The 23651-nt window shown below is 41.2% G+C and overlaps 1 protein-coding gene across 4 annotated transcripts in view; it reads left to right on the forward strand.

Annotated features, from left to right (window-relative positions):
- The window catches only part of CEP72 (centrosomal protein 72), a 46940-nt gene that overhangs the window by 12183 nt on the left and 11106 nt on the right, over positions 1–23651 (forward strand). For 3 of the 4 annotated variants that reach the window (XM_074987926.1, XM_074987927.1, XM_074987929.1), the window contains 7 exons: positions 2665–2843; positions 3578–3681; positions 8623–8674; positions 9304–9501; positions 13023–13321; positions 16482–16620; positions 19947–20146. In XM_074987926.1, coding sequence (XP_074844027.1) covers positions 2665–2843; positions 3578–3681; positions 8623–8674; positions 9304–9501; positions 13023–13321; positions 16482–16620; positions 19947–20146 — 1171 coding nt within the window. The remainder of the gene's footprint in view (positions 1–2664; positions 2844–3577; positions 3682–8622; positions 8675–9303; positions 9502–13022; positions 13322–16481; positions 16621–19946; positions 20147–23651) is intronic. The other variant, XM_074987928.1, reaches the window with a different exon arrangement.

The raw sequence follows: 23651 nt of genomic DNA on the forward strand, positions 1-23651 counted from the left end.
GAACAGCCAGACAGTCCCTCCCTCTCGACAGAATGGCTGACTGGAAGCTCTGCAAATAGGGCTGCCCCGTGAACCAGAAGCCCGGTCTATCAACAGAAGAATCACAGAGTGTCTACATGGCTGTTTTGTTGACAGAACATTGTGGGGAGAAGCGTTACTGAATGGGGAGAGGTATAATGCTGCCAGTGGATGTGCTGGGTTTTGTTGACAAACTGTCAACAAAGTGCATTTTGCATGTAGATGCTCCACAGTTTTTCCTGACAAAAGCCCAGTTTTGCCAGGAAAAGCCTCTTGTGTAGACGTAGCCAATCTGTTTTGTTTTTGTTATTCTCTTGCTATAAGTAAGGCTTTGTGTGTGCATCAATCTGTATTTTTATAATGGCACTAATCTCTGGCATACGAGGCTGCATCTACACTACAGTGATCTTTCAAAAGATGATCTTCCAGAAGACATTCTTTCAGAAGAGCACATCCACACGCAAAAAAAGCAGATTGAAAGACTGATCTGCTGTTTCAACAGAGAGTGTCCACACAGCCCCTGCTCTTTCCAGAAGAATAGGCCAGGGATTGAAAAATCCAGCACCATGAGGACTGCTCTTTTGGGGAAAAAAAACCCACAGAGTATCTACACATTTTTTTATTTTGGAAAGAAGCTTTTGAAAAGTGGTGCTATTCCTGATCCTGGAGTGGATGACGGCTTCTAGCAGAAGAGCTGCAGTGTTTCGATTTCGGCTCGAAAGAGCACGGTTTATGTGTGGATGTTCCATATGTTTTTTCAAAAAAGGGCCTGATTTTTTTCAAAAGACCTTGCTAGTGTACATGTGGCCTGAGTGTGGGACTCAAGAAGGTACTTAGGTCCCATTCAGGTTCCAGTTTTGGCTTGGTTGCAGTTCGCAAATGCCTGCCAAACAGTGGAAACATCTCACCTCACCCATAAGCAACATTTTCAGAGTGTTTTCCCCCAAGCACACTGCTGCTTAACTCTCAACTCTTGGATGCCCCAAACAGATTCATGAACCAGGCGAGGATATTGTTCATCTGCCTAAGTCGCACGAGGGGTCCAGTAGAGCAAACGCGCTGAGATCTGGTCCCAGTCAACATCTGGTTGGAGGAGGTGATGGAGGTTCCTCCCATTTTATAATTGTTGTCCCAGTAGTTAAGGTCTCACTGGAAAGCCCAGGTTCAGTTCCCTCTCGTGCTTGAAGGGGGAGAAAGGAGACCCCAGTTCAAATCCTACCTCTCAGTAATGCCATGACCACTAAGCTGCCGATGTGGGTTCCCTCAGTCTCTCCTGTTGATGCTGTTCTTTTGTAAGTAAATAATGAAAAAGGGACCGGAGCAGAGGGACTCCCCCATGGTCTTCCACTTCCCAAGTAGATGCCCTAACCACTGCATTCTCATTCAGTCTCTCTCTCTCTCTGCCCCAATGACTCATTTTTCTGCAGTGGAACAGCTTCAGCAGGAAAGAATGGGGGAAGCAGGTGAGTGCTTTAATTACAGGGCTACAAAGTTACAAGGTGGGGGCAGCATTACCACCTCCTCCTCCTGCTATTTTGTGTAGAGTAAGGCAGGTGTACCTATGAGAAACTGCTTTGGCATCTAAACTCCCTGACTCCAAGCAGATGGTTTCCAATAGTTGATCGCTTAGCAGAGATTGGAACTACACTGTAGCCTGGCCTTAAGCTTTGTCCCCTGCCCAGAGAGAGGTGCCCAGCACATATCCGTCCTTGGCATCTCTCATTGACTATCTCAGGTGCCTCCCTACCGAGCATGCTGGCTTTTGGACTTGAACTAAAATGCCAGTTAAGCACTTAAATTTCTTTGTGGAAATTTTCCCTTTTACTGTGGTGAACGAGGCATCCAGTCCCAGCTCAGGTGTACCTAGTTTTTAGACACTGATGCGATTGAGCACATATCTCTGAAGATATTTTTAGTTGAAGAAATGTATTCGTAGTAACGTTGTTGCAAAATACACATGTATTAACATGTTAATCTTGTCATGCTGTAAATTTCATATGCTATTTATTACTGCTTTTTTTAAAAATCCTATGTAGAAATCCATTCTCTTTCAGTTATCAGCCACTAAGTATATAACAAATTGTTATTCAAAAAATGCATTTGAAAGTTAACCAAGGTTAACTTAGCTGGACAATTGCATTTTAATTTTAGCAACATTTTTCTCAAAATATGTTGGAAGATTCCTTTCAATATATTCACTTCTTACTCTCCTCATAAACACTCCCAATAATTACAGTGTAGACTGGAGTTACTTGCAGGATTGGGGCCTAAAACAACAACATAGACAAAAAGAAGAAGGGAAATTTTATTTCCCAATTCATTGATGGGGAGCTGCAACTCTGAAATTAAGTGATTGACTAAAAAGAACAAACACACAAAAACAAACAACTCCCCACTACAAAAAAAAAAGTGTGTCAGAGCTAGGAATTAAAACCACATCTGAGTCAATCTAGAACTTTATCCATTATTCAATACCTTGGAACAATAACAAATAATCTTTTATTTAGCATAAAAACAGAGCAAGGGCATTACTTATTTACTGAGTGTGAATGTTAAAGTTTAGTTTTTGTATTGATAGAAAACATATTTAAATAAAGGGAACCATTAAAATAAGGTGACAGCGTGACAGCATATTTTTCTTAACAGATCTGGCCAGCCACGGGTAGCATATATTAACTCCATGTCAAGGAAGTGTTCAGTGATGGACGAAGAGGATGAAGCAGTGCTAAATTTAATTACAAAGTGTGAATGGGACTTGAGCAAACCTCTTAGAATAACAGGATCGGCTAAAAAGGACCCTCAAGTAGAATTTCACAGTTTGCAAAGTATGTTGATATACCTTAAAATTTGTCCAAAAGTTAAGTAATAGTTGTTGAATAGTTTAAGCAGGAGCTCTTCAGAGGGTAGAGGCCATATCTTCCTTAAGTCTGAATATTTTCAAATGTATTACCTTAGCATTTTTAAAGCAGTCTGCTTTGCTTGCATAAAATAAATCAAGACTAAAATTTGAAGTCATGTATATACCTGTGCATAAACATTGGTATTATTTGGTTACTTTTCCACTGAAATCTTTAGGCATATATAAAATGTGCTATATGGAAGAGAAATTGAGTAAAATCTCCATGATTTTGTGACACACCCTTTAGTAGAAATTTTGAAAAGTATAAAATAAAAATTACTCCAGTCAGAAAGGCTCTGTAAATAGTAGTACTTCCCCTCCATGCAAATATTATAGCCAGAAACTTATATTGGACCCTAAGAATTTGGGCCATGTCACGTCCCCCTTGAACTATTCCCCACGTACTGGAAAGAAAAGTGCTTTGATGAATTTCTTTTCAGTTTTTCATGCAGTTGGAAATGGGGTAGGGCTGGATTTGAGCCCTGTAAAAGTAACAGGAAAATTGACTCCTCAGCCTTGTGGATCGATCCTCTAAGATTCAGGGTGGCCCTGTGACTATATAGTTATGATTTTCACTTGTATATAATGTGTTGTGACCTTATTAAACTTAGCCTGTTGTATAAAACTACTAAACTTTAATTCAGTCTCTTGTTTCCTGAGGTATTCGCAATATTGAAGATAACGTTGGCATTACTATGAATTGGAAGTCTGAAACCAGACCCATCAGCCTACAAATGCGGAAGCAACAAGCAAATGCACCTATGGTAAAAAAACAAAAACACCCAGACAGACAAACTTGTATTTAAGTATTTGAGCCCATAGATTATCCTACAGATTACAGGAGAAATACAATAGATACAGAATTGTAGGCTTGTAGGAATGCCCTTCCTTTGGCTGTAAGTGAAGTGATCTTCAAATGTTTAAATCTAGCCTTTGTCTGGTATATTCACCTAAGTTCAGTTGACGGTATTGGTTCAAAACTGGATAGCTACCACTATATTTTAAATCATATTTAGTCCTGCTCTTAGGCTATGCTACAGGTTGCATCTCCCTGGTCTGGCAACCTTGGAACCTGAGTGGTCCTGGGCAAGAGATTTTACAGGACCAGGGGAGGTTAATCCCCCCGACCCCCACTGCTGCTCCCCAGCCCTCTGGCTGCAAATCACTGCTGGCACCAGCTCCCCAGCCCTGTGTGGTTGCCAGGAGAGGTCAAACACCAGCTTGCTGGCTCTGGTCCCATGTGGATGCTGGGAGACATCAGATGCTGGTGCTCTGGCTGAGGCCCTACATGGCTGCTAGGTGATGCTGGACTCCAGCCCTGACCACTGTGGGGTTGCTGGGGGAGGCCAGTGCTCCAGCCCTGTCACCCCCTGAGATGCCAGCTCTCCTGCCTCTGCTCTGTGGTCCAGGATCATCCCTGATCCTGCTGAACTAGGGATGTTGCCGGGCCAGCGTGTGCCAGTTTTAGGTGTTGTAACTTATATCCCTCACACCACCAGTAGAGCTGCACCAGGGGCAGCAAAAGTGGGAAACTTTAGGACTCCATTTCCATCTGCACTGTAATAAGAACCCCAGGATAGCTGCAGCTGGCTTGGGTCAGCTGACCTGGCATCAAACTGCAGAGCTATAAAATTGCAGTGCAGATGTTTGGGCTTCAGCTGGAGCCCAGACTTTGTGATCCTCTCCCCCAATGTGGCTTTATCTGATTTCTTTTTCAGCTCACAGGGCCCTGACCCAGGTCAGCCATGAACCTTCCATTGCAGTGTAGAGCCAGCTTTAGTGTTCTGTGAGCCGGTTTGTAGAATAAGTTGAAAATGAAACTCTGCTTGTAGTGCGTGGTTGGTTGGTTGGTTTTTGTTAATATACAAAATATATAATAATATAATAACTATAATATAATAATAACTCCCTGAGTTATGAACAGCCATCCATTCAAACAAAAGGCTCACCGTCTGCCTCACGGGAGCAGGCAACAGGCGCGGGTAGTGGTGAGCAGTGCAAGTGCTGGGTGGAACACTCCAGAGGAGCAGGGGGCAGTTGTGCAGCCCGTGGCTGAAGAGAAGTGGGGCTTTGAAGGGGCAACTGCCACTTTTTTCTAGCCACCGGCTGCATAGCCGCCTCTTTCTCCTCCAGAGTCCTCTGGCCCACACGTGTGCCACTTGCTGCTTCCTGATGAGTGGGTGGTTGCAGCCTGTGGGCAGTGTGGGGTGACCAGGGATGTCTGGAGCAGTGGTTCCCAACATTTCCAGTAACACGACACACTTCAATGAGTCATATAATTTCCTGGCACACCCATTCTTTTCAGCTGAATTGATTGCTCATAAATGTCACATTTACTTACATTTATGATGGTTACAGTCTTACTCAGGAGGTTTGCCACATAGCAGTGCATACAGCAAGCTAAACAAAGGTCGAATGCATTAATGTTTCAAATCCCACACAGAATACACCCCCTTAGACAAGGCGCATAGGCACATTTTCCAAATCTGCTCAGAGCCATGCTAGGAATGTCCAATAACCGAGTAACCACTGAAATCAGCTCCCCTCCCTGCCAGCCCATTGGAGCCAGGATGTGGAATTTAAACCATATCCCAGCTCCAACAGGCTCCTGCCGTCACTCCCTCATCATTGCCACAGCAAGGGCAGGCTTCCGCCAGCTGGGAAGCAGCATTTCAGTTGCCTTCCAGTGCTAATGGGGTCCTGTGGGGTTAGCATTTCCCCTCATGGTGGCTCTGCAAAGAGCCACAGTGGGGACTGAGGGTGGGGAAATTGACAAACTTCATACCCACTGGGACTCAGGCAGCCTTGCTGCTTGAGCCCCAGCTGGTGCGAGGTCATCAATTTCTCCCCTGCCCTTGGTCTATAAAGAGCCACAGCAAGGGACAATTGACAAAATTTCATCCACCCTTGGATTGCTCTCATGGCACACCAGTGTGCCACAGCGTACTGGTTGAAAACCACTGGTCTAGAAGTCCCCTTCAGAATCTCCGCTTACCTTCTCATCCTCCTCTAATTATATCAACCTTTCCTCTAGCAGCAGCATTCAAGGTTAAATAAAGAAAAATATTTGTTTTTCATTGCAAATGTACAATATTTCTCCTACATTATGGGTTAAATAGGCTTTCATGGGCTAGGCTGGGACTCTAACTACCATTTATAACATTGTTTCTATGGAAAAATACATTCTCAGTTTCAAACAACCAACTTACAAATGAACTTTTGGAACAGAGCTTGTTTGTAGGTTGGGGACTTGTAGTTCCAAACGAGTGCTAGTGCTTTACAGGCAAAGTCTCTGACAGAAATGAGTGGATGCTGATAGAAATCTGTTGTAGAACCAACACAGTGTTCATTAGTACTTGCCTTTATTGATGCAAGGATTGATTTCAATCCTAATTTGGCAATGACCTGATACATGCCAAAGTCTAAGGAATATAAATTTTAATGCTCAGGGCCATATATAACCACTTCCCCCCGAATATATTTCAGTTTACATTCACAAGATATCTTTCATAGATTGGTGCCTTTAACAGGTATTGAAAAATATTAAAAAAGACAAGTAACCTAACATTGTGTTTGGCCAAAATTAAAAGGGATGGGGTGGGGGGAATATGCCCTCCTCTAAAATCTTGAGCAAAGAGAGGGTTTTTCAGTGCCTCTTGAAGGTAAACAACTTTGGACTAATTTGGACCAAGAGAATTGGTGAGTTCCAAAGCCTAGCTGTCTTACGTGAACAAGGCCTTTAAACAAAGGCTGTTCTGGTGTTGGCACCTCTACTGCTTATACATGTGGTATTACTGTATGCAGAGAGGGGCTAATGCAGAATATGCTGCAGACTTAGTGGTATTTTACAAAAGGACCATAGTTTATCTCCGGAGACTTAATTTGCTTTCTAATAAATCTGGGCACAGTTCAAGGTACAAAGTATAAGACGGGACACAGCTGCTGACCACTGGGACTATCAAGTCTTTTTGAATTGACGGGCACCAAATTTATGTGAGAGGGGGCTCATAGCAGGGTGTTTTCCAGAAGTGATTCCTCACTTCTGGATCTTGCTCCTTTCTGAGAGAGCGTCTAATTGCAAAGTCCATCTTTTTGTTCAGTTTCTTTTTTGTGAAGGAGTTACTGCTTTAAATAGTGAACGTGCTTTAAGTACTGGAGGAAGATGATAGATGCACATATAGACTGGTCCAGAATAAATTTATATATAACAGTAGGATATGAGTTGAAGTGAGAGTATGGTTTCTGAAATTACTTTTAAGTTATTCCCTAAAATTTTGCACCAATAAAGGGTTGTCTATATGAACGTTTCATTTGTGGTAAATGGGAGTGTGTGTCTTTCCTGCTCTAGCGTGCCATGGACCAACTGTCCATGTGGATCCTGCTGATAGGCATTAATGGTTTGTTAAAGTGCTCTGATGTATCTTTCTGGATTAGATTAGAATTCATTAACAATCTGTAAACACACATCAAGAGGATCCACATGGACAGTTTGTGTGACAAGCTAGTGGAGGGAGCAGACTCACACCCCAAGATGCCACAAATGTGTTTAAATATATTTCACTGTTCTGGTCCAGTAAAAAACTGACTACTGTAAGTACTTAATCAATAAAAATCTACTATTGCTTTCAACATTTGAGCATTGTCTGTCTTGCTTGTAGAAGGGGTGGAAAGTAGTGAAAGAAAAGGTGAGCTCTAGATCAGCACATTGGCAAAGAATCATTTTAATAGGAAGGACAGTTAATTTAGGGAAGATTTTGCCTGCAAAAATTTCTACTGAACTGTAATAAATATAAGTGCTTGCAAAGATTTACACAGGTGCTTAATTTTGAACATGTGGATTGCACACATGGTTAAAGTTAAGCACTTGCATATAAGACTTTATGAGACTGGATCTAAGAGAGAGTTCATGCTACATAAAGGTGAACCAAATTTTTGAAGTCTTTCTCTTTAAAACCTGTTCAGCATGCCAAATCAGTTACAATGGCTATGTCTAAACTGCTGGCTTCTGTTGGGAGACTGAGGTCTCTCAGCAGAAGTCTGCTGTGTTGGAAGTGTTCTGCCAACATCCCTGTCTTCCTCGTTCCATGAGGAAGAAGGAAGGGTTGTCTCAGTAGAGGAGGTTTTCCCAACATTTGGCCCTGTGTGGACATGCCAAATGTTGGGACAGGCTTTCCCGACAGAATTGTCAGCAAGAGATATGCAAATACATTGCACAATTTGTGCATCTTTTGCTGACAGTTCTTGGCAATCTAGACACAGCCAATATGTAGTTGAAAGTGCAAAGATTTGCATTTTAAAACAAATAATTTTAAAATATATGCCTCCTTTCTGTACCATTACTGAGTCCTGGACTCTGTGGTTTTTCCTGTAACAGTGGATGATATAATCAACCATTATAAGGCACGTAAGAATAAGGCTTAAGACAATTAACAGAAAATATAAATATTTTAGTTAAATATTTTTCTTTTTTGTCCAAAATGCTATTCAGTTCTCCTTTTAGGAATTGTTATGTGAATAGAAACCTTTAGAATCTTACAAACCTAGCAGCTGCAGCTGCTTCAGCAAGATTATTTAATATGATTTTAAGAGGTAGACTAAGGGTTTCAAGGCATAGGTCTTGACTTGAAGCACTTTAGCAGATTTGCAGTGCAGTTTCCTGAGTGCAATTTTTTATACTGATTATGTATTGATATTTTTAAATCTAGGATGTTAGTTCAGAAAACAGAAACGCATTGAAAGTTCAGGAAACTGATGAAGGTAACAGTTGTTATTGTGTTAACCTAGCAACCTATATTATGTTTGTGTACAAAGAACAATATTTAGTATAACAAATGAGTAAAGATTATGTACTTTTAATCTTATTTGTCAATTACAGTTTAGTCCAATTTAATGGGGCTATTTACTGTTAATTTTATTGAGGCAGAAGTTCATTTTACTGAGAAAGGTGAAGCTGAGGGCTTCAACACGCATTGAAAGAATAATTTAATTTGTTATAGTATTTTAATGGTTGACTTCATGTTTGGGATACTTTTATCAAAGATAAAATTACTCTTTGTTAGCTCTGTAATAGCATTTGAAAATATTTCAGGTTCATACCTTATGCAAATAATTCTGCATCCTGTGTATTGCTATGGTATGGAAACTACTTGAGGCCCATTGTGATGTTATATGCCCACTGTCCAGAATAAAGATTCAAAACCTGGATTAAATTTCAGTGCAAAGATGAACTACCCTTAGTTTACCATTTTTTAAAAAAAGATACTCTGGGAATTCTCTCTCAAATAGTATTCTATGTTACAAATTCTAATATGGGTGTTATATATAATATTACTGTCCACCATCTAACTGAAGGACATAAGTTTTGAAAACATGATATATTTTTCTAGAATACAGAAGTCTGCCTCTTTGTTCATCAGCTAAGGCTGTTAAGCAGGGGAATGAGAAAAGGAAAAATAGCACCAAAGTTACATTTTCAGACAGTAAGACTCAAGATTGTTCCAAGAGAGACCCTAATCTGAAATTTCAGGATGAAGCTGAAGCTTATGAAAAAATTACCACGCATGCCAATTTCACACCCCACCCAGGTAACCATTGCAAAATATTTTTTTATTATTATTATTATTTGAGTTGTTCAGTTAAATCCTATAATGCAAACTTTCATTGTCCCATGTGTGTTTATATGGAAGTGGCTGGTTGCAACAATTCTATTTCCCTTGTTTTCCAAGAGTATTTCTAATCAGACCTCGCTGCTAACGCCAAACGAAAGACAGGGCAAAACCCCAATACCATGCTCTGTCTACAAGTCCAATGAATTTCCGTATGTTATTCTCTGTATGTTAAGAGTTAGCAAAGACTGATGTTAGTCTGGATCAGATTATAAGCTTTTTGAAATTGCACACAAATTTGTATTTACTTATACACTGGTAAAAGATGAATGTGTGTCTCACATCTGGTGGCATGTAGGAGTCGTCATGGAAGTGCAGGGGTCCCAAAGAATTTTGCTTGGTGCAGGAACAGTATTAATGGCTTTGTGCTGCCCCTCCCAACTATGCATGGCCTAGGGGCATCGCAGAAGGGAGACTAGACTGGCCATAGTATTTTAAGCAACAGGCCTGACTCTGAGTTGCTCTTCAAACCAAAATAGCTGGAGAGGTTGCCACAAGTTAGAGCACCATGTGGGACCAATGTGACTTACACTAGGGGCTGTAATGGCCCTTAGAACGGGTAAAATCTGGGAGACCCAAAGATGCCTAGAGGGGTGCCATCTGTGCTGAGTTCTTGAGAGGTACATCACAGAATCTAGCCCCATAACTTATTACAGTTATTTAGGGAAGCCTCTGACTAACTCCCTTCCTATTCTTTTACAGAGAAAAGAGAGTTAGCTTTCAGGGAGAAATAGTAGTAGAGATGAGGCCTCAGTAGCTTTTACCTTGACATAGCTAGTGGACGTCAAGCCTGTACCCTCAAATGGGCTGACTCCACTATCTAAAGCAGGGGCAGGGATCCTTTTCTGGGTTGGGAGCCAGTGACACACAGAAAAATCAGTTGGGGCAGAGTAAAGTGAGAAGCAAAAAAAAAAACCCCAACAAACAGCTCCTCCCATGCACGGATGTGGCCCCTGACTGAGACTGCTCCTTCACCTCACCCTTCAACACCACAGGCAGGAGTGAAGACAGGTTTGGGGTCTGAGGTCCAGGGCTTCCCCCAGGCCAGCTTAACTCTTCTGGGGAGTCAGGGTGGGACCAAAAATGGTGGGGGTTCAGTGTGTGGGAGGGGGCTGCTGGGGACCAGGTGTGGGGTTTGTGCAGGAGGGTAGAGGAGCAGGCTGTGGTTGGAGGATCTGGGGGGCATAAATGGGCTGGGAACAGTGGTGAGGGGGTCAGGAGCAGACTGGAGGTGGGGGGTTTGAGTAGCAGGGAGGGTGTGGGAGTGGGCTGGGGTTGAGGTCTGGGTGGGAGGGGGCACAGGAGCGGGCAGGAGCTGCAGAAGTCTGGGCGGTGAGGGGGGTACTTATCTTCACATAACACTGTTGCCTTTTACCCCAGCTGGGGAAAAGGCAGTGCAGAGAAAAGCTCCCTTGAAGAGGCTTTGATCCTGCTGCTCTCAGACACCCACCCCCCACTTCTTTGTTTGGCCAGAATGCCAGCAAGTCAGAGTGGTGGGGGAAGCCTCCCTCCAGGCAGCACTATGCTGCTGTTGCCCCAGTTGGGGGAAGTGAAGCGGCAGTGCCATTTCCTGTCCCCACCAGGCAGAGCCGGTGGGTTGGATCCGGCCCCGGCTTTTTGGACTCTGGCTCGTGAGGCTATGGGCTCCCCTCCTACCACAGGCTGGATGCAGGGGAGGGGAGCCCCAAGCCTTGGGGGTTGGATCCAGGTTAGCTGCAGTCTGGGTCTGACTGTGGGCCAGGGCTTCCCCAGCCCTGATCTACAGGGAGGTCACAAGTAGAGCAGAGTGAACAACTGGTTATATTGTTTGATACCTAAAATGAAAACAAAGTTTGCTTCAGGTCAAACAAAATGGAATTTTTTGTTATGTTTCCATTTTTGTTTCTTATTAAATTTACATAAACACATCTGTCTAAATAGTAAAAGGAAATTGTATAGAAGAGTTGAAATCTCATTTAAAAGACATGGACGTGAACAGTTTTCTTTTGAATTTTTCTTGATCTGAAACTATTTGCCTAAATCAGCCTAGATTTATTAATTGTTTGCCTGAAAATGCCTTGTTTTTATTTGGGGGGTGGAGGAGGAAGGAGCAGCAAATAAGGGTTTGGAATGAAAAAAATCAGTCGCTCTGGAAAAAAATTATCAGTGTTTTGTCTCAGTTCTAGAGGCTAGCATCCCTAGGCAGAATTTAGGTGGATATCTTGGAAGGTCTCTGGTTTAATAACTGGTCCATGTCAATGGCCCCACCTAGTGGATTTTTCTCATCTTGCTCTGTGTTTGCCGTTTCACAAGAAATGTTTAATAAATGAACTCCCTATTCGCTTCCTGACATATGTACCTATAGCCTAGACTACAGTAATGAAATACTTATTTATTCAACTAATGTTTTTCAGGCTAAACATAAAGGGCTTTTTGATTGGGCATGTCGTAATCACCTCTCACATTAAGACAACTAATATCTGCCACCTGTGTCCTTTGTTGATTCCATAGCTATTAGATTAGCATGAAAGTCAGTACTTCAGAATTTCCAAACAGTACTACCATGAAATTACATTTGTACTAAGCAGCCCAAGTAGTGACTCTGTAGTTAAAGGTTTTTGGATATTTCCCTTATAAACTTAATTTTGATATTCCTTCTTCTATATAGCTTGACGTAATGCTTATGCTTGGGGGAGAGGTGGTTTTTTGGTTTTTGTTTTTAATTCAGTCAGTTTAAATTTGGCCTTCAATTTTATGTACTACAGGCAGTTTTTAAAAAGCATTTTACTGTCATAGTTATAATAAAATAACTGTACACAGTGCTTGTTTTTTTATTTCAGTAACAATTCTAAGAGTGACACTGTACATAATATAAAAAGGCTAAAAGACTGAGGGGTGAATCTTATTCATTTTGAAATATTTTATAGTATATGCATATATAGAGGTCTCTGGGGCTATGTCTGCATGGCAATTGCTATTTCGGGATACAAATGCATTGCGATATAGCAACACCGCAGCTTTTCCTCATGCTCGAAATAACACTGCTGCTTCGAGCGCGGTATTCCAGTTCCAGTGCCCTTTGTTGGATGAGGGGTAACAGGACTTTTGAAATAGCTGCTTATTCCAAACTTGGGTGCCATTTGGATGGCACCCAAGTTCGGAATAAGGAATTTCGAAGTAATTTATGCAATTTGCATAGCACAAATTGTATAAATTATTTTGAAAACAACTCGCTGTATTAACACAGTCTTAATGAAAATATACTTATTTCAAAGCTAAAAAAAAATTCTGATCTGTCTCGGGAATAAATCTGTTCTCCAAACCAATTAACTTTGAGCATTTAGAAAACAGTACAGCTTTTGTTAAAATGTAATATGCATGTTTTGTTAATTTTGACTCTTGATGCTAATTGAAAAAGAACAAGGTGGTTCTATTTAAATGACTATTTTTTTCTTTTGGAGACTCTCAAGAAATTTCTTCTCCAGTCATCTCCTCTCCAAAGACACCTACGCAGGCTCAGAAGATTTTTAATACATTAGCAGCATCTAGATTACTTCTCAGTAAAACAGCAGATGATGGAGGTAACCAACCAGTTCAGAAACAAACTTATTCTGCAGCTTTGCAGAAAAACAATGGACAACCTAATGTTTGCATGTCTCAACAAGAAATGCAAGAGAGTGGCAGAAACTATCCTTCTTCCAATCTGGGATCTGGACCTGGAGAGCAAAGACCAAATAGCAAAACTACTGATGTCAAAGAGGTAAAACGCTGGAACAGAAGAGTTGGTAATTTCTTTAAAGGGCTTTGTAGTTGTCAATTTTAATAGTTCAATCTAATAATAACAAAACTGAAAATGAAACAAACTGGTTAATTTGTTTTCTCCAGCCAGTGCTCATTTGTCTTCGCGTACTTCTTTATCCTGCCATGGATGAGTGCCCATTGCATTTATAATTTTAGAAAATAGTAGTTTAGCTGGCTCATTATCATATCTAACACAGCAGGATACCACCACTGAGGAACATGGTTTAGGAGTAGCTATTAATTTTATTCATGCAGCAAAGACTGAGGATTGCAAAGATGGCCTTCTGGCAGTACATGGCAAAGCCTTGTGTGCTTTGTTGTTTACTGGACCTAAACTTTGCAGCAATACCTGATTCCTGTGACAAAGCAGCACAGAATTCTTTGTTATCCTGGAATTTCTCCAGCAGCTTCAAGTAAATTAAATAGAGAGAAACATTAGATCATCCTCTCCCACTTCCCAACACATGCAGATTGTTTTGTTCCTTACAATACATAGAAATTGTGTTAAAGTTGTGGGGTTTGGCGGTCTTTTTTTAAGAGAAAATAAAATTAAAGCATATGCCCATGCTTAATTCAAATAAGAATGTAGATGCTCTCAATTTGGCTTTGGATCTCTCATGTCAGGGTAAGGAACTCCCATCTTTGGCTCCTGCTGTTCTTTGGCTGGAAAGAAGTTTTATGCTTTGGTGGTTGCAACTTCGACAGAAAAACAATACCTGTTCTTTTAAAAAAAAAAAAACTTACACATACTAAATATTACAGTAGTCATTAAGCATTACAAAAAGGCTATGTTGTGGGATTTGTTTGACTATATAGCAGCTGGGTTTTTGTCATCTCTGATGACAAGGTTGTCTTAAGACCTTTCTGTGTATGTTTTAGTAAAAGCTAGTATCTCCTTCCTGAAATTTGTCCTAGAGCAGACTGAGCTAACTGGGCACTGGTCCCTTGACTAACATGAGAAGGATTTAGTGAAGTTCCAGCTGCATCTGACACTAAGTTCTGCTGCAATTTTAGTACAGGTTGAACCTCTCTTATCCAGAACTCTCTTGTGTGGTAACTTGCGTAATCCAGCATGATTTTAGTTAGCTGGATGACCGCTTATCATGGGGGTGGCCAGATTTGCCATGGTCCCATAAATTTTCCAGCCCCCAGTCCTGGCTCTCAGTGTTCTGTGGGGATATTTAGCTCTAAGTTACCTCTAACTGTGTTCTAAGAACCAAATAGGCAGTGGAAGTGTAGGTAATGCTGCTAGGTAATATTGAACCGCCATGGTCTGGCAAATTCTCTTGTCCAGCACCAGTCAAGTCTTCAGGGTGCCAGATTAGAGAGGTTCAACCTCTAGGTGCCAGTCTGAAATCTAAGAAAAAAACCACACCACATGCCACAAAAATCCTGCACAACCAAAACTCCTTTCCGCATCGCCTACAACTTAGCTTTCCCATTGCTCAGATCAAGCAGTAGTGTATGCTTATGGCATTTCAAATTGCATTTGTTTTTGCTGTAATCCCAATAATGTTTAATTACGGTAGTTGTTCTGGAGAAAATATTTTCTTTCTCTGTGTAATATATGTGTATATACAAACTACATTAAAAAGTGACATTGAAAACATATTGCAAATTCAAGTAGTGGAAAGTCAGCAAACGTTAGAGTTAAGGTTGCCTGGCTCCTTCCATGTATATGTTTTAAATAATGCATCTTTAATTATGTGATCAAATGCTGGTTTTCCTTCCTACAGGTCCCTTGTGTCATTCAGTGCACAGAATAGAGCTTACTCAGGAATATGTAATGAAGGAAGGAGGCTGTTGTCTCTATTAGCCCTGCCACATTTGTTGTTGGAGTGGAAGGCATGGAGTGAATGAGACAGAGGATTGCAGGAAATCAAGGGATGGTCTCATGGTTAAGGAAGCTGAAGTCTGCCCTTAGTTTTGGATGCTGCCCCTGCCACAGCGTTCTTGTGCAGTGTTAGATAAGTGACTAATCAAGATATGGGGATGGTGCATGGCAGTCTTGGTCAGCACTGCAGGCTGGACATCCCATGCCGGTGCCCATGGGACCTGATTGGTCCCAAATGAGGGGATTTGCTGTACTGGTGAGGTCCACTGCCACCAGGACTCCTGCTTGTTTCTGCCCTGACTTCAGCCCCCCCTACCTTCAGCGTCCATACCGGCTGCCTCTGTCAGCGCTCCAGGTTGCAGCCCATGGTTCTCTGGTCAGGCAATGTCTGTGGTCTGGTACCAAACCAGAGAATCCTGATTTTTAGAGGTACAGCCCATAGTAACTATGAGAAATTCTGCTCAGTGAAGATGAAATCTTTGCAGATTATGGCAACTGCAGTCTATGAAGCATCTATTTATCTAACTTGTGCAGTATAAATTGACCAGACTCGGGCAAGTTTATACTAGGGGGCAAATGCATTCCTGAAACAAAGGCCACTCCCCTTGTGAATTTTGCATCACCATTGTAAAATATAGGGATGCCAAAGCTGTTCAGAGAAAAGGTCAGATGTTAGTAACATGTGCAAAATGTGTTTTTCCTAGCTGGCTTTTTGAAAATCAACTATTTTCCAAATAGCTAACAAAATTCAGTGGGGGCAGAGGTGAGGGGAGAACCACCCAATGACTGAATTTCAAGGGAAATGATTCAAGTTTGCCAAGTTCTAAGCAACTGAAAACAGGATCTTATTGTGGAAAGTGTCAGACAACCTTATTAGGGAGTACTGCTAACCCCACATGTAATGATATTTTACCCTCCAATAACTCAGAAATAGTTGAGACAGTCATGGTCAGAATTTTTCTTAGACACTTAATTTTTAGGTAGAAACCAAGCATAGGTATTTTCAGACCAAAATTTTTAGAAATAAAAAGAGTAAGAGAGCTGGGATCTATGAAGGAAACTTTAAAAATAGCTGGTACCATAAATCCATCACTAATATTAAAAACTTAATTTCTAGTTTGTTTTAAATAACCAACCAACACAAATTTTGGGCCAAGACTACCTGACTGTCCCTTTAAATTCCCCTCTTCATTGCAGGTCTCATTTCTGAACTTGAAGTTATATGGACTAAATTGAAAACATTTGCAGTTTTAGTGCCTGAAAGGGATAATCTGTTTTTGTTCAGGTGTTTGAAACACATCAAGCAGCAACTCAGTCAGCTGATCAACACCTATATGAGGCAACACCTATGGAGCGTCTTCTGGATTTAGTGGATAAATATTGGAATGGTTATAAATCACTCCACTGCAATGAGAAATTTCTTTGTAAGTAAGACAAAGATATTTTAACAGGGATTAGTAAACAACCTAAGATTTCTATAAGGGGTGTGCGTGTGTGGGTGTGTGTGTATACACACATACACACACATATATATATATTAGCATTTATTGGGGCTTACTTGGAGTAAGAACTTCCCGTATGAACAGATTTGTGTTTTCTGACTGAGTGTTTGCAACGTAATTCAAATCTTGAGTAGTGTATTTTAACTTACAGATTTTAACCTCTGTCTATGGCATGGTGATCAGGTTGCCAGCACTCACTCCAATAAAAATAATAAAAATCCATTCAACATATTATGGACTGAAAACAGGCATAAGCAACTCCACTTCATTTTATAAGGTGGCTTTTATTTTACTCATCGCTAGACATGAAAACCCTGAAGTGAATTGAAATACAGTGCTAGAATGGTGGTCTCAGGCCAAGCAGAAGTAAGATGTCGCAGCACTTACGTTAGGCCAGCTAGTTTTGACCTTAATTTTGGGCTACTTTGCAACCCAGTGGCCCACTGGTGTAAAAGGGCAGAAGGTGCGTCTGTGCTCTCCTGCACCAGCTACTCGCGTAATGGGGAGCAGCACGGAAAGGGAAGCAGGCTCTGTTTTGAAATAAGCTATTTTGAAATAACGCTTCTACACACAACAATGTATTCTGAAATAAAGTAGTGCTTCTTCGAGTGATTGCTCATGTCCATTCCAAGCTGGGTGTGCGTGGGTGCATGTCCAGTCACTGGAAGCTTTTTGCCTTAGCCAGTAGCCGTAGGGTCGGTGCGGCGCCCCCTGGAGTGCTGCCGATACGGTGACTAATATATATGCACCGCCCGACCCCTTCCCCGCTCATTTCCTTCTCACCGCACTGTTGGTTCCTGGAGCTCTTGCTCTCTTTTGTACAGTATTTCTAAATACTTAATCTGCACACACGGTGCTTATTTTGAAATGCCTGTTTTGAAGTGGGTGCTGTTAAGACAGAGAATAGTGCTTATTTTGAAATAACTACAGTAAACTCTTTCATATCTGGCAGCCCTGGACCTGGGAGGTTGCTGGATATTCAAATATTCTGAATAACAGAGAGGTATGCCTAGTAATACATGAGAGAAACAAAAGCAAAAACAACCCTCCCCCCAAGATTAAATACTAAGTAAATGTATGCAAGGGCATTTCATCAACAATAGTATTTGTACACTAAACTTATACTGTATTTGCTGTATTTATTTGTATTTACTTTCACTGTACTGTACTTATGGAAAACTAAAGTTTACTTATGGGTAAAATGCCAGTAATTTGAGAGTTCTAGTTGATAGAATGCTGGTTAAGACAGAGTTTACTATATTTTGAAATTAGTGATGTTCCCTGTCTTAACAGCACCTATTTCAAAATAATTATTATAACCCATTATGTCAAAGTAAATTTGAAATAAAGGGTGTTATTTTGAAATCGTCAAACCTCACTGCAGGAGGAGTAGCAAGTATGTCAAAATAATTATTATAATTATTACTTTGAAATATGTGCTGTTCCTCCTGCAGTGACGTTTACCAATTTCAAAATACTGCACGTTACTTCAAATTTACTCTGACATAATGGGTGCACAGTGTAGATGACAGCAGAGTTATTTCAAAATAACAGCTGTTACCATGGAATAACTTGTCTACGTGGCCGTAGCCCAAGTGAGCCTTCAACATTTGTGTTATTCATAAGGGGCAGCATTATATTTAGGGCTCAATCCTCCCACGCCCTTTGCAGAATTTAAGTTTCTAAAGATTTGGGTTCTAGTCCAAAGTCTGGGTATTTGTGAGCTGCAGATGGTCTTAAAATTTTCTGTAAAGTTTTGAACAAAGTAGCTTTTAGTAACTGTGAGAGTTGTCAGGTGTGCTCGGTGAAGACGAAAATCTTTGAAATTACGGCAACTGATGTCCAGGCAACATATATTTCTCAGGGGATATCTAAGTCTGGGCATTTGGTTCTAATCAAGGTTGAAAAGAACCAAGGTGTGGCTGGCTGGCTGCAGCACATACAGACGGGAATGACTTGCATACTGCAGGCTCCAGCAGCAAAACATTGCAAAGGGCATCCCAAGTTAGAGGGCAAGAAAGATACAGCTACTCAGTCTGGATTGTAGCCTGATATGTGGCAGTATAGTAAATTGAAGGGAGTAGGTGCTGCAGGCTAATTTTTTTTTTAAACTCTTTGTCATTCCTATGCCATGAGATATGGAACTGCTACCTGTGCTTATTACGGTTTTCTTGGTACCCTCAGTACATTCCTGTGGCAGTGGCTTGCCCTCAAGCCTGGCGTGGCCATCATTTTCTTCGAAGTGCACCTTTTGCACACTTGAATGAGATATTGCTGCTGGTTGATAATGGGTGTTACTGAAAATCTTAAAAATTGGACATTCAGGTCACTGGTATTTGCTGGATTTTGAATACACATACCCTTTGCCCCTCGTTATATTCATTCGCCTGTTATTAGTGCTCCATTCAGTGGAAGTGTAAAGGTTTGGTCACTTTGTTAGCTGTCAGTTTTTCTGTATGGTTATTGAGAAGAATGTTTGCAGCTAATGTGCAGTTTAGAATGTACTTTTCATTTGCAAATTCTTGCATGGTTTATGACATAAAAGTTTCGATACAGGTTAAACCTCTCTAATCGGGAACTCTCTCATCCAGCAACATCTGTAGTCTGGCATGATTTTAGTTATCTGGATGGCCACTTTTCATAAGTCTTTCCTAGTTTCTTGTGGTCCCATAAAGTTTGTTGCCAGCAGTGCTTTTTCTGTGCCTGTGCAACTGCAGCCATAGGCATTTGGGGGGATGACTGGCTGAGTACTGGTTCCTTCTTTTGTTTCAAAACAAAACAAAACAAAAAACAAACAAACAAAACCCTCAGCACTGGTTGCCAGCCAGCTGTCCTGGCCATCAGTGTTCTGTGCTCTTATTTACCCCTAAATGTCTCCTCAGAGACAAGTAAGCAAAGGAAATGTTGATAATGTTGCTAGAAAATCTTGACTTCCCGTGGTCCCGCGAATTCTCTCATCTGGCACCACTCAGGTCCCGAGAGTGCTGGATTAGAAAGGTTCAACCTGTATTACCTTTCCATTGCAGAAATTTAGCAGTGGGATGTATTATCAGGTTTACAGGAAAGCCATTTTCTTCAGTCCGCTTCTACTTACTGAGCCAAGTTCTGCAACAAATTGCTGCAGTTTAATTTCACTTTAACACCACTGAAGTCAATAGAAATCAAGGATTAAATTTTGGTAGTATTATCGCTAAACTACAGACATTGTTCTTTCACCTGGCTTAATCTGCTCTGTTTTTAATTCACAGCTCAGGCAGGACCTGTTTTGTCCGAAATGCAGACATCTTCACCTGCAGAGCAGCAAAAAGATTTTGCAGCATGTCAGGAGGTGAATAATCTGCTCTTAGAGAAAAAGACTTTACAAAGTCATTTGTCTGAACAAGATCAACAGTACAACATAAAGATTAAGAGTTTGACGTCAGAGCTGAGCAATACTCAAAAAGACATGGTGAATATGCACTTTTATTTTGTGATCGGTGGATTGGATTAAATTGAGTTCACTTACTGTAAAACTTAAGGTATCCCAAAATAGCTACTCTGCATCTATAAAATGTGCCTGTTATTTTGAAATAGTTTTTGAAATAATGGGTGTGTTATTTCGACATCCTTGTAAACCTCATTGCAGGAGGAGGAAGGGACGCCTCAAAATAGCACAGTATGTCGACATTTGTTACTGTGTAGACAGTGCTACGTACCTAAATAGTCTGTTTTGAAATAGGATATGTAATTTGCACTACACAAATTATGTATCTTATTTCAAGTTTAGGGCACAGTGTAGCTGTAGCCTTAGTGTTTAGTCACATGTAAGTTTCAAATTCAAAACTGAAAAGATGTTGGCTCTTGTGAGTGTGGATAGCTAATACACTAGCTTTCAATTTGTGGTGGTCAGGGTTCAGATCTAATTTTGATCATTGGAACATGTGAAAAGTCCAGTGAACTCTTGCCCGTAATTCAGAAAGCTTCACAGATCTAATTTGTCAGTCACCACTAAAGCTGCCACAAGCTCATGACTTTTTCTGAACTAGCGGCTTCTTCATCAGCATACTCCAACAAATATTCTTGTTTATACCTTTCTCCAGTGAGCGCTGCAGAGTTTGCTGTGTTTTCTTTTTGAAGAAAGTAAATTTCTGTTTCAGGTCTCGCTCAAATCTCTCTATGCTGGAACTTTCTCGTCTGACAACATGTGTAGTCTGGCATGATTTTAGTTAGCCAGAGGACTGCTTATCATGGGTGTGGCCCAGTTTCCCGTGGTCCCATAAAGCTAAGTCCTGGCTCTCACTGTTCTCTGCTGTTAATTAGCTGTAATTTTATCCCCAAATGTCTTCTGAGAGCCCAGTAAGCAGTGCAAGTGTTGATAATATGTTAGACAATACTGACCTCCCATCATCTGGCAAATTCTCTCTGTCAGATCTCGAGGGTGTTGGACGAGAGGCTCAACCTGTATCTCTATTGTCTTTTTCAAGTAGTCATTTCAGCTTGTTGGCATCACTGATACCCTCTCTTAGCCCCAGCTGCCAGGCATATCACAGTACCAACAAAGATGCCTTTTCCTGTCTCAAAAATACTGACAGTCTCCTTCTATACATGCTAATGACCGTCTTATTTTCAGCCTCCTTTTTCAGCATGATTCTGAGAAAAGGACATGTTTTCTTACTTCATTCTAACACCTACTTAACTAAATTTGCAAATCCTGCAACAGTGAGACTTCCCCTCGATGAGTTGCCCTCCTTGCCTTGCCTCTCGTCTCTTTGTTTTCTCATCAAAATTGACCTACTGAATGACACTTTGCTATTCTGTTAGACTGACTTACTTCTAGGAAGAGTCGGTTTGTCCAGTACCAACAACCACTTTGATTTGAGTTTCTTCTGTTGCTCATGTTCTTTACTGAAGAAGAAATGTGTCAGTTCTTTCCATTACAGAGAGCCAAAGGCTGTGTTCTTGGCCCTCTTCTGCTGGACCTCACTAATCACTTCAGCCCAGAAAAATCACGGCACCCAACACCATATTAATCTTGATTCATTGTTTAATTCCTCCACTTCCCATCTAGTTTGTGATTTTTCAGCTTATGCATATGTTTTTGTTACATGTACATTTTTGAAAGGATCGCTTGCATACTTTAGCATGTGCAAATATCTATCTGCCTGCCTGCTCTTGTGTGTGTATGTCTATATATGTGCATATACAAACCTGATTTGCATGCAAAAATTGTCACATAGTTACCTTAGGCCACCCTTTATGAAAACGTGGGCACTACTAATAGAGTAAACAAAGAATAAAACAGCAACATAACAGGTAAAACAGAATAAAAACCTCTTGTATAGGTCTGCTTTGTAGTGTGATAGACTACAAGTGTGAGCCCACAAATACTTCACAATATAATTTTAAACTGCACACTGAAGCCGCTGCTTGGGTATGTAACCAGAACACATTTGGAAATTTAGGTTTGATTATGCTTACCCGCCAGTCAAACTCCTGGTAGCTGCCAGACAATTGAAAGGCAAATAACCAGACTATTGAAAAGAGTCAGTTCGTTCTCTCCCTGTTCATCACCATTCAGGCAAGCACTGTGTACACAGCTTGCAGCAACTCCCTTTTCCTCTTCTATTGAAATCTTTTATTGATAACAACAATAGTTATTCATTTAAAAACTAATTCTCTTTATATTTATGAAATATATTGGTTTAGGGGGATGGAACTGGAATGGGGAAAGAGCTAGGGGAATTTTACGCTAGCGACCACCCCTGGTTAACACTCATGTGCATTTTATGAAATGACACTTGGATTAAAGGAAAAGGGGGAACTAGCTTTCAAGCCCACACCCACATACCTTGCTGCACTCACACAGACAAATTCACGCAGGTGAAGAGTTGCACAGGGACAGCAGAGGAAGCTGAGACACATTGAGTCTAGTGTGTCTGGCTGCAGTCATGAATCCAGGGCAGCGAGCTGATTGTAGACCCCCTTGTTAGCTTGCTCTCTTTCTTGTTAGCATAGTAATCAGGAGGAGTTAGTATCCTCCATTCTAACCCTCCTCCTGCCTCCCCAGCCAGCCAAGACTGACTCCTGCAGAGAGGTGACGGCAAGAAGTAGAAAAGGGACTCCTATAGCTTTGCATCCATTTTTTTTTATATGCTTCAGTCAAGTCGCATTGGCTCAGGATGCTGTATGACCATGGGTCATCATTTCATAGCAGATTGGACTTTGATCTCCACTTGATGGGCCCACTTTCTCTTTCATGGGTGGATTCTTTTTCGGGCCTCAGCTCCTATTATTCTCTGGGCATCAAGGTGCTGCTGGCAGCTGGTTGTCCAGACAGGCTGGCTTTGGGGACTGATTCTATTGCACACACCCACATTCACACTTGCACAAAGGAAAGCTCACTTCAGAGAAAGCCATTAGCTCATGAAATAAAACACAAACCATATAGGACAAAGGTACATCTACAAAACAAGGGTACTGTTACAAAGCTTACAGAAAGTTACAGGAGTTAAAACCAGCAATGACTGAAAGTTACAGAACTTACGTGTGCATTGTACTGAACTGAGTGGAGGCTTTAGACATGAACTGCCTTCCTCCCACCAATTTTTAATACTGCAATAGGATGATAGCCTATCAAATTGAGGATTTAACCGTGACCGCTGGAATACGGTGGCGATGGACAGAACGCAGTAATTTTGGTGTTGCAAAAGGGTAAAGGGGTGGTGTTTGGGGGCTATACAAGGGGGAAGATTGAGAATCCCTTATCTAAGGCTCAAATACTACCTTCCCGCACGCAGCCTGAATGTTTGTCCTCACTTTGGCAGAAGGAATGCTCCTTCATCTGTGCAGCAGAATGGCTTCACAAGTACTCTGTTGTCATTATTGCATTAGCCATCACAGTCATAACTTACTTTTCCCACATTCAGGAGGAATGGGAAATCCATGCAGTAACATATAATCTAGTCCCCCACCTG

The sequence above is a fragment of the Carettochelys insculpta genome, chromosome 2 (assembly GCF_033958435.1).
Source record: "Carettochelys insculpta isolate YL-2023 chromosome 2, ASM3395843v1, whole genome shotgun sequence".
In the NCBI taxonomy this organism is placed as follows: Eukaryota; Metazoa; Chordata; order Testudines; family Carettochelyidae; genus Carettochelys; species Carettochelys insculpta.